The 12,076-nt window shown below is 40.2% G+C and overlaps 1 protein-coding gene across 2 annotated transcripts in view; it reads right to left on the reverse strand.

Annotated features, from left to right (window-relative positions):
* ETFBKMT (electron transfer flavoprotein subunit beta lysine methyltransferase) overlaps window positions 1-12,076 on the reverse strand; it is a 909,031-nt gene that overhangs the window by 640,601 nt on the left and 256,354 nt on the right. For both annotated transcript variants that reach the window (XM_044088129.1, XM_044088130.1), the window contains exon 2: window positions 10,563-10,693. In XM_044088129.1, the coding sequence (XP_043944064.1) occupies window positions 10,563-10,693 (131 nt within the window). The remainder of the gene's footprint in view (window positions 1-10,562; window positions 10,694-12,076) is intronic.

A 12,076-nucleotide genomic window follows, 5' to 3' on the forward strand; every position in this document is an offset into this window, starting at 1 on the left:
AAAAACACAACTGTCTATCAACATCCAATAAATGTAATACGTAGTTTCCTTTGTTAGAAAATTTAAGAAAGAATACTGGCAAATTAATCGATTGATTTATATTGGATTTTGATACCACCTTTGGAAAAAAATTGACGGTTTGGTATGTAAGGTAACTCTGTCTTTATGGAAAATCAAGTATGGAGGTTTTGAGCACAATGCCTGGATCTCAGAAATTCTTCTAGCCACAGTAATGGCCACTAACAAAACTGTCTTCCATGAAAGGTATTTGAGTTCACATGTAGATGAGGGTTCAATGGGAGATTGTGTAAGAGACTGCAGCACAAGATTTAGGTCCCAAAGATCCTTAGGATCTTTAAAGGGAGAGCTTAAGAGTAGAGTGCCTTTCAAAAAAAGCTTTATTTGTGGGACACTACAGAAAAGCCATTAATTCCAACATGAAAATTTTAAATCGCTGCTAATTGTACTTTAGCAGTAGAAGAACTAGCTCTTTCTTCAAAAAGATGTGCTATAAATTCCAAGATATTATGAATGGGGGCTAAAAAGGGTTCAATACTACAGTTTTAAGCCCCCCCCCCAAAACCCAAATCCCTTCCATTTGCTGGAGTATAGTTTTCTGGTGGAAGGTTTATAGGAGGTCAAAATAATATGATGGACTGGAGAAGTGAGTATAGCTTGTCTGGCTACTAATGGAACTGGAGGAACCAGGCAGCCAGCCTGAGATTCACTATATTTGGATGTATCATGCCTGTTGGGTGAGACAGGAGGTCCCGAGTTGGATCCAGAAACTAAGGCGGTTGAATCAGTTGAGGCCAAAGGAAGGAAAACCAAATTTGTTGAGGCCAATAAGGGGCAATGAAGATGACCTTGCTCTTCAACCTTGCAACTTTCTAAAGTAATCTGGGAATTAATGGAGTAGGAGGATAAGCATAAAGGAGACCGGGGGGCAATCATGAATTAGAGCATCCCTCTGGGATTCCCACTTTGGGGGATTAGGGAAAACTATCTGCTGTATTTGTTGTTTGGGGGACACAAATAGATCACAGATAGGCTGGCCCCATTGTCGGAAGATTGTGTTTGCAATCTTTATGTTGAGGGGCAATTTGTGAGGCAGAAGAATGCACCTGCTCAATTTGTCTGCTATCATATTGGATTTCCCAGAATGTGAGTTGCTAAAAGATAGCGGTTGGAAGAGATCACCCACTGCCACACACCGAGAGCTTCTCAACACAATGAGTAGGACTTGGTTCCTCCCTGTTTGCTGATGTACCAGACAGACATGTCTGACTGTATTGCAACTGTCCCCAAAAGGATTAACATCCATTGAAGAATTCTCATATAAAACCTGACCAGTGGTACTAACATTATTGCTGCCGCCATTGAACCTAGAGCCTGAAGGACAAGCAGGGCTGAAATTGAGATGTTGCAGATTATCTTTTTAACTCTTATGGCCTGAACTCTCAGTAATGGAAGGGAAGCAGTGGTTGTTTTTGTATTGAGAATTGCTCCTATGAACTCTAAACTCTGAGTTGGTTGCAGATGAGATTTGTCATAGTTTATGGTTATCCCCAGAAGAGAGCAAGTCTGGAGAACCTGGTCACTTGCACATATGAGTTGATGCCTGGGCAGAGAGGTAATGAGCCAGTCGTCCAAATATGGAAATACTCAGAATCCTTGCAGTCTCAGGTGAGCTGTTACTACCGCCATAAACCTGGTAAACACCCTACGGATTGTGGTGAGTCCAAAGGACAGTACTCTGAACTGATAATGACTGGCTCCCATCCAGGAGCGTAAGTACCTCTTGAACTGTCTGTTCATCTTTATGTGATAGTATGCATCCTGAAGGTCTATAGAGCACATCCAGTCGTGCTTGCCCAGAAAGGGAAGAATGGACTGAACAGTGACCATCTGAAAGTTGGTCCTTCAAACTGTCTTGTTAAGTTTGGACAGATCCAGAACTGGTCTCCAGTCCCCTGTTTTCTTTGACAAGAAAAAGAACCTTGAGTAAGTTCCAGATAGTATCTGATCTGGTGGGACCTCTTAGATGACTCTTTTTTTTCTAGCAGCTTTTGTATTTGAATTGTTGCTTGTTTCCTCGGACTGGGTGGAACATTGGAGATTTTCCTTGGGGTTGTGGGAGAAAGGGAAAAGGATTTAATACAGCCTCTGGAAATAATCCACTGTACCTAAGTATCTTTTGGTATATCTAGCCAGGTTCTCTGGTACAGAGATAATCATCCCCAACTGTCTCCAGAGGTGGACAATCAGGCCTCCTTTCAGGAGCACTGGTAGGGTTTGCCAAAGAACGATTCTCTGGAACCTTGATTCTGTGGGCCACCTCTGCCACGAGGGTGTCTTCTTCCATTAGAGATCCCTCCTCTGCTTCTGGGGAACCTCCTCCATGTGTGTCTTGAAAAGAACTCTGAGACTTCTTGAATGACATTTTCCAACCACCTCATTGATTCCTGGAAAAGGTGTCAAAAAAATGCACACCCACGGTAGACAGGGTCTTTCCACCCTTTTCACACCTGGACAGAGTGTCTTTTACTTTGGGGCTGAATAAAGACATTCCGTCAAAAGAAGCATTGAAAAAGAAGACTTGAAATGCTCCTCAAACTCACAGAGGTGCAGTTACAGTGACCAAATGATAAAGCTGTCCATGCACTTGTGCTTCCTGATCTGTCAGAAATTCACCCCAGGTCTGGCCCCCATGTCTCTGATGGACAGAGGTAGACAGTAAACTAGTTCCACACTAGTATACCCCCTCCATATAATCTCTAGTAACTTGTTAACTATATAAGCACTCAAAATACATGGGACACAACTGGGTTGCGATGTAGTCGTCAGCCTAGAATATACCTATGAACCTATGCAGCATGAAAGCTTAACTGTGAATCAGCCCTGCAGATTAGAAGCACATATTCCAGATCAGATAATAGGTGTAAACAGTTTATGTTGAGTCAAAAGCTCTTTACTCTTAGCCTCACTTTTTTTTTTGCATCAAAGTACAGATGTGCAAGTAAAACTTACCATAACAATAGATACTCAAATGCTGCAGTAGTCTAAGCTATATGTGTTGTGTCCTGCACAAGATGCAACAGCCAGCCAAATTCCAAAGCTTTCAGGACACCTTCCACATTCCCAAACAGTTATTCAGGTTTGACACCAAGCGCTTGAGAGCTTTCATCCCAACAGATAGAGAGAGGGAGGCTAAAACTCTGACAGGATAATGCTAGTAATGTAACAACAAAAAATCAACACCCTGGCATAAAAAAAAATTCAAAAAATAAGGGAGATGGAGAGAGAATGCAGTAACTGCAGCAGTGATAACTTAAATAACTATTATGTAAAGTCTACTTACAAAACTATAACATGTTCTATATAAGGACTACCACTGCAGTAGCCTAAGTTATATAGGTAGGTTACCATAGCTTAAACTGACTTGGGGAGGACCTCTGGAGAATGGTCCTATCAAACCCTGTCCTAGACCTGGAGAAGAAATCTAGTTAACAGTGTTTAGTGAAAGTGTACACAGAGGACCAAGTTGCTGCTTCTGTAATACTTCTTGTATCCAACCCTTTCCAAAATGCCACAAATAAAGCCAAGGCCCTGGTAGATTGAGAACTTGACCCCGCCTGGAATTATTTTGTTGTGGTAGTTATAACAAAAAGTAATAACATGAGACAACCATTGTGAAATTGTTTTGAAACAGGTTGTCTTTTTTTTCTTACCTTCACACAAGAAATGAACAAATGATCAGAAGGTCTAAAATATGTTGTTCTGTTATCTATGGACATCCAAGGTATAGAGTATTGTTTCTTCCTCATTTTTTGCTTCTGGAAAGTAGACCGGGAAATGGCTAGCTTGGCTTAAGATACCACTTTAGGCATAAATGAAGGATTAGTTCTTAAGGAAATCCTATCCTTGTGGAAAATGAGATAAGACAGACCCACCATGAGGGCTTGCAACTCAGATATTCTTCCTACAGAGATCAGAGCAATTAGTATGACTGTTTTCAATGTTAAAAACCTCAAGTCAGCTTGATGAACTAGTACAACTGGAGCAAGAGTTAGTTTCTTTCTAAAACAAAATAAGATTCCAAGGAGGAATCACCTGTTTCCTCGGAGGCATCTTATGCAACACCCTTTCCAAAATATTCCCACATGAGTTTGCATTGCTTTACATCCTCAGAAAAGGGTGCCTAACAGGTATTAAAATGCTGTCATACTGGCAGTCAGCTGCAGTTACATGGGGTTGGGAAGTTATCTAACACCCCTGGTCTTGTGTAAGTAAATCCAATCTGTGAGGAAGCTTGTAGTAATCACCCCTGGTCATTTCAAAAAGAAAGGAGAACCACTGTTGCCTGGGTCAAAAGGGAGTCACCACAATTATCTCTGAGGAGTCCTTCTGAATCTTCATAATGACACTTGATATTACTGGGAAGGTAAAAAAAGCACATAGGATAATTCCTCTCCAAGGAAAAGAAAACACATCTGTTTCTATGGCCTACTTGCATGGAGTTCTGCAGCAGAATTTTGCCAACTGATTTTTGCAAGGAGATACAAATAGACCTGTCTGAGGTATTTCCCCATAGCTGGATCAATTTTTGGAAGACCTGATTCAGTTTTCATGGTGGGGGGGGTCTATCCTGGTCCTGCTTAGCCTGTCTGCTCTGATGGTATGTAAAATGCCTGTACAGTGAGATTGTGCTGAAAACCTATATCCTAGGCTACCACGGCTAATCTACACAGAGGGTTAAGATTTGGTTCCCCCTTGCTTGTATATGTACCACATTACTGTGTTGTTGTCTGTAAACACTTGAAGAGGTCCTGGAGACCGCAGATGGTTGATAATTATAACAGTTAACATCTCTTTTATGTTTATGTGTTTTGGTCTGTCTTTACTACTCCAAAGACTCTGCACTTTTTATCAACATAGACATTGCTCCCCAGTCAAAGTCTGAGAAGTCTGTTGTGACTGACTGTGCTGTGACTTAAGCAGAACATGCTGGAGAGACAGATATGTGTCCCAGAGACTTCCCCTTATACGGAACAGGCTTCCCACCTATGTGAAGCTGAGTTTGTCTATTACCCAGTTTAAGCACAACCTAGACCAGTGGTTGGGAAATAGGAACTTTACACCAGGCCTGGCAACCATGTCCCTTAAGGATAGAGATAGCTTATAAATGCCTGACCCTCAATGTCCTATCTGGATGCAGGACATACTTATTCTTTCGGAAAAACATGAACTTGACCCCTGGATCGTTAGCCTAGTAACAATCTATGAATTTAAGATGGAAGTTTGAATAGAAAAACTCAGAAATAGATCTAAATACAGATCTATTTTTTTCCTGTGGAAGAAAAGCTCTTTGAATTGAGGTGAGATGGAATCAGATAAGTCTTCTGCAAGTTCTCTTGGAATCCCACCCTTTGTAGGAGCTCTTACCCGAGAGAAAGAGAGAGATTTCTGATCTCAAAAAAACTCCAGCTTTACTCTGTAGCATACTGCCTACTCCGAGGTGATCTCTGCCTAACATATAAAGCTATGTCATACCCAGAGCTGTGCTGGACATGCTACACCTAAAGAAATCCCAATCCCTCTGAGCTACACACTCTAGGGACCTAAACCTTGTCACCACAATAAACAGGACATGCTGGAGGGATACATCCCTGTCCCAGAGACTTCCCATACTCTGGAACAGGCTACCCATCTATGTCAAGCAAAGTTCTTTATTAGCACTCTTCAAGAAAAATCTTGATGAGTGGATGGGAAATAGGAAATACACCCCAGGGATCACTTCTGTGTCTCTGCTCGACTGTGGCACAGGAAAATAACTTTCTTGGGTAGCATAAGCCAGGGAAACTTGTTGGCTAGGCTTACGTAGGCCCTTGGGCCGATAGCCTAGTACCTACCTATGAACCTATGAATCTATACTTTGAAAAAGACTCTGCAAAGATAAGCAAGTCATCTAAATATAGAACAATGTGAATATCCTGCAGTCTGCAATAGGCTATCACAGGAGCAAGACATCCTTGGAGCAGTGGATAGACTAAAGGGTAATGCAGCGAACTGATAATGCCAACCAGACACAGAAAACCTTAAGAAATGTCTGAAACCCAGATCTACAGGAATGTGATGATATGAATCTTTTAAATCTAAGGTCACTTGAAAACTCAAATGGTGAACTGAGGTAACAAGTTGTGAAGAGACAGCATTTTGAACTTGGGAACTATCACAAACTGATTCAGAAAAGAAACATCCAGAACTAGTCTTCAAGAATCTTCTTTCTTTGGCACCAGGAACATCCTGGTATAAAACCCTTCCCTTAACTGAGGAAGGACAACTTCTAACACCTCCTGAACAAGCACGTGCTGTATGGCAGGAGAGAAAGCAAGTCTGGACTGGTGGGTGAGGAGAAATTGCCAAAAAGGGAGAGACTCCCACTGCCATCTGTAACCTTTAGGGATTACTCTCAGAATCCATCTTTCCTGAAACAATCTGTTGCAAAAGAGAAGAATGGAGGTTCAGACTTTCTGGAAGAATTAGTGGAATGTCAGGGTGGCAGGGGATAAGATATCATGCATATAGACATTCAGACTTATTAGACTGTCATTTTTTCTGGGGGATGGTCCTGGTTTCTTTTTAGAACATCCACACCATCGTTTTTTAAACATTTGTTTTCCAGCAGCTTGCTCAGACTGCTTATTTTCCTTTTTAAAGAAAATTGTGGGGAGAGAATTGAATCTCTTGTCAATTTTTGAGAAGTAGGCAGAAAGATCAAAACATCCTTCAAATCTGCTTTCCACTCTAATCACACTTTTATATGAACTCTGCAGCAGTGTGTCCAAAAACTAGTTCTCTATTCAAGGCAGAATTCCAAATCTCATTTTGACATCCTCTGGGAGGGACAAACCTCCTCATAATAGTTCCAGTGGCAACAACCCTGGATGGGGCAGAAGCAGAATCATAAGCACATTTTAAACAGTATATAAGGTTAACAGTCCATCGGATTAGCACACTTGTACCATAAAAAATGCAATAAATCAAACAAAGCCAAGCAGGTACTTGTGTGCGAAGTGGGTAGTAAATCAATAACGAACCTCTCACAGTATAAATCCAAACTTCTGTTTGTTCGTTGGATTGTAATAAATGGACTTGATTCTACACTGGACTTGCATTGACCTTCCTTATATTAATTGGATACTTGGATTTATACTGTGAGACATTTTAAACAGTAGTCAGTCACCTCAGACTCAGAAGACATCAAGTTGCACAAAGCACAATTCTCTTCACAAGTAGAAACAGATGGAAAAATATTTCTCAGTTTCACAAGAGACAAGCATAAACTTTAAAATATGAGCCTGGCAGTTCAGAATTCTAAAAACAAGTGTTGCAGAATACATGTTTTTCCCCCAAAATTTATGAAAAGCATTCCTGTCCTTGTCAGAAGGAGAGTGATTAGCATAGCTATATGTTTAGCAGTAGCTGGTCTCACTAAAGCAATAGCTGTTGAATCAGATCCATAATGAGTCATTGAGGAAAGGTCAACAGCCTGCACTAAACCCTAAGCTAAGCCCAATAAATTATTCCCATTCAGGTAACTGAAATAAGAGACCACATATATTTAGAGTTTTTGTTTCTTTTTGACAGGAACAGACCAAATTTTGCCAGCAAATACTCCCTAGGAATGGGCACATCTTTCTGGCTAAGTGGAGTGGCATTCAATGCCCCTTTTCCTAAGACTGTTAACAGTAGCTCTCCCTTGCCCATCAAGTGTGCTCCAACAGCCAAAGAGGACTAACCTTAGCCCCAGTCTAAGGTGGTTGTAGGAATTAAACCAGCAGGACCCAGAAAAAAGATGAGAGGTCCAAGGAATCAGCTTTATTCAAAGCAGTCACCAGCCTGTGCCAGAGGCCTTTTATCACCCTGCTGTGGTAGCAAAATCTGCTTAACAATATTTTTCTTTTTGTGGAAGAAGATAGAACTAAGGAACTTGGAGGTTGTTCCATGGTTAAGCCAAAAAAAGGTGCCTGATTCCCAAGGAAGCCTGTCAGCAAAACAGGTAACTTATAAAAAAGTAGCTTTTTCCTCAACATTTTTCCCACAAAAATAAAAAAGTAATGTTTCTCTTTAAAAATGTAGAGACGTCAAGTGACAGTCATTAAAATTATTTCTTCTACCTTAATTAAATAAGTTTTACAGGAAAAAGGTATGTTTTCTATCATAAAAGGTAAAAAGGATTCCCCCCCCCCCGAAGGGTATCTATCTGCCCATCAATGAAACAGTAATAGCAGGCCATCAATCCTGAAAAGTCAGCAGAAGACAGCTCTCTTTGGAAGCAGGAAAGCACTGAAGGGCTTGGCACCAAAATTTGATATTTGGCTAGGCCAGGTCAAGCAAATTAGTGGTTTGGACATGTGGACAGTGCCCTGAAACTCTGGAACCTGGTCAGCTGTTGTAAACTGCATAAGATACAACCTATCTAGCTTAGGCTACTGCAGCAATGATCCTTATGAAGAACATATGTTATTTGTGCATAGCTACAATCCGGCAGGAAGTATACATGGGTTGCTATAAGCTAGTTAGTAGTATTCCTAGGTCCTAATTTTTATATTTTTAATTTATGCTAGCTATGAGCAATAGTACGGATAAATGTATGTTTTTGTGAATCACATCTATGATCTTAGGAGCATAGGAGTTACAAGACAACTCAGCCACAAGGCCATTTCTGCTTTGCCAGTACCCTTAAGTCTTGCCTCTCATCTCAAGGAGGACCAGATCTGCCATACTAAGGGAAAATTTATGAACAACCATCCAGTTGCTCAGCTCATTTTCAAAGGTAGAAAGCGTGTCATTAAAGGCAGATAATGTATTGCAGTGTGTTAATGATGTTGCAGAAGGAAGCCCATCTTATCCATCCCATTGCACATGCAGCATCTATGCAGCTGCTTCATTCTTTATCACACGTTCTTTCACTCTGCACATGTTCCATCTTCCTCAAGTTATATTCCCTAGAGTTACATTCCTCTGCCAACAGGTTAAGGAATACCATTAATCCACCACCCAGTCTATGAAGTAACTCCAACACCATATTAGCTCTAAATCTGATCCTCTGAAACAGTAACTAACTTCACCAGCTCCCTTGTTCTACGTTTTGTCTTGCAGAACTCCTCTCATCCCCAGGTACTGCTACTTACACAACTGATTTGCTAAGTAGGATCATATGACATCCTGATAACACTTCAACAGCATCCTAGAAGTCAGCTAATGTGGCTCATGTTTTTTCCTGCTTCATATTTCAACTTGCTACCTATTTAATAGAAAATATATAGTTTCTCCTCATCACCTGTCCATCTTGGTACCTCTTCTGATTACGTTGTTAAGAAAACTGAAACAAAGTACAGATTGATCACTTCTGCCTTATCTTCTGTGTCCACATATACTCTTCTCCCAAAGTTTAATATAGCAATGAAAAGTTTAGATTTTGCTTTCTCACTGATACACCTTAAGTAGACTTTCTCCACTCTCCTTAATCCTATTTATCGTCTTCTTTCCAGTCTGTTATACAGTTCTTTACCTCATGTACACTTCTACTATCTTTTCTTCCTCCTCTGTGTGCCACCCCACCCCTTGCAGATATTTCTCTTGACTTTGATGGTATCACCATCTCTCTCTGTAAACCACTCAGTGCTTCTGTTCTCATGGTATAACAAGTAATAGCACAAAACTGAGCTTTGGATTATGAATGATAATGATGAATGCATGTATACATACCTGCCTTGGATCAGGTTTATATCAGGGTTACAGGTGAACTGATAAACATTTTCATTCATTCCCCGATCATGGACATAAATGCAGAATTAAAATAATATAAATTCTTTATATTAGCATTTAAATAAACAATTCTGGCTCCTAGGTATAGATGTTTTGGCCTTGTCTATGAACTAGAAAACCTAGGTGCAATCAGGGAGCCAAGCACTGGGTGGAGACAGAAGTAATCAGCTGATGCCACGTCACTCATCCCAGAAGGTACATTGCAGAGTCCCACTGCAAAAGCGCCTTCTGGGAAAGATGCAGGACTGCAACACTTGCCACTAGAGGATTTCAGAAACATGAGCCTACCAAGTAATACTCTTATCTTAAAGATGGAATCAAAGCTGTGAGTAAGCATACCTTCACAGAGGCACTGCACCCCATTTCCTATCTAATAAAGGTGTTAGGGCAATACAGAAAATATATAACTCCCTGGATGATGGCCATGATGCCTGGCTTCTGCTCAGACACCAGTATTTTAAGATGCTGGGAGACTGAAAGAAAAAATGATCAAGTATATGACAGGGGCTTAATGGTTGGAGGAGACTAAAAACTATACATAAATAAATAAAATTATGAAAGACAGCTAAAATGCACCACACAGTTAGGTAATGTTTTTGTTGCAACAGTATATTAACTAGGATCAGAAAACTTGTACTGTTTTTTGTCTAATGTTACAATGTCCAAAATAATTATATTTCAGGGTACCAGGTCTTATGATCTGCTGCCCAGAGAGATGTTTGCCTTACCAGGATCAATATCATTAGCTACGACTTGAGAAGCACCACTCATCTGAGCTGCAATTGCTGATGCACCACACCCACTTCCAATATCTAGGACCGACTTGCATTTCACAACATCTGGATAATCTAAAATATACCTAATGGAAATACAAATGCCAAACAAAATGTTCAGTCCAACTTCTACATTATGCATCATTTGTAACATTCACATCAAGGTGTTTCAACATTATAGACCACATTCTTTACTTTTTTTTTTATAACTTTGCTTAATAAAAGCAACAAAATACAATACAAAAGTTATGTACTTACCATAACAATAGATCAGTGTTGTTTCATTTTTGTCCGGTTCAATCTTTGGTTTAATCTGACTGGATCAGACTTAACCACCTTTTTCTAAAGCAGTGGATCTGAAGCACTGACTCCTCTCCATTCTATAATTCCCTCCTCCCCACTGAAGTACCTCAGATTGAGTTTGCTGGCATATCGCTAAATATTATGCCTATCCTATGACTATAAAACCTCTAGGTGTTAGGGTTAGAGAACATATTAATATTAATACCTACAGAAAGGTATAACATGGACAATTTCACTGACAGGGTCTTAGATGAGGTTTGTCCAGTCACCAGAAGCTGCCAGTGATAATATTAGAAGGGAGAAGGAGGAAGGGCTGTTGAATCAGATGAAAATGAGACAACATTGCCTATTTTCTTCCGAGTCAACCTTTGAAATGGATTCCCAAGCTGAGGAACACCCAGGCAGCATCAAGTATGGATGTTCCACAGAATAAGGGAACCAAAAGAACAAGATCTTGACTACATATCCAATTTATAATGAGATACAAAGGTACAGACAGTGGACCATGTTGCTGCTGCACAAATGTCATCAATGGAAACTTTTCGTGAAGGCTGCAGCAGTAGTCACTGCTCTTGCAAAATGAGCTTTGGGTTTTGCCTGTAAAGATAAGCCCAGTATAATAAACAAAGGAAACGCATTCCGATGGCCATTTAGAAAGTGTGACTTTTGATATGCTTTTTACCCAATTTTGATTCAGAAAAGGATATGAATAGCTGATCTGACTTTCTGCCATCTTTGGTCTGATGCAAATAGAACTTGTGTGGTCTATGAACAGTAGTATATATTCCAGATTGTTTGACAATCTGGGAAAAAAGACTGGAAAGTCAACTTTAGGTTTGTTTCAGATGTCACCTTTGGCTGAAAAGAAGAATTTGTTCACAAAGCCAATCTGTCTTTATGAAAAAAACAAAAAAATGGTGGTTTGCAAGATAATGCCTGTAACTCAGAAATTCAACTACAACAAGAAAAACAGTTTTCCATGAAAGAAACTTCAAGTCTACTGAAGCTGCTATTCCACGGAGGAACTGGGTCTCTGACTGGTGGCCTGAGTAAAGACAATGCCCTTGAGGAAGGCTTTTGAGATTTTAAGAGAGTATGGACACATTACTATGCCTATGTGAAAATTTGATATGGCAGCCATGTGCACTTTGATAATAGAGAAACTA

This window comes from Protopterus annectens, chromosome 11.part0, assembly GCF_019279795.1.
Source record: "Protopterus annectens isolate FY-2018-M chromosome 11.part0, PAN1.0, whole genome shotgun sequence".
NCBI lineage: Eukaryota > Metazoa > Chordata > Ceratodontiformes > Protopteridae > Protopterus > Protopterus annectens.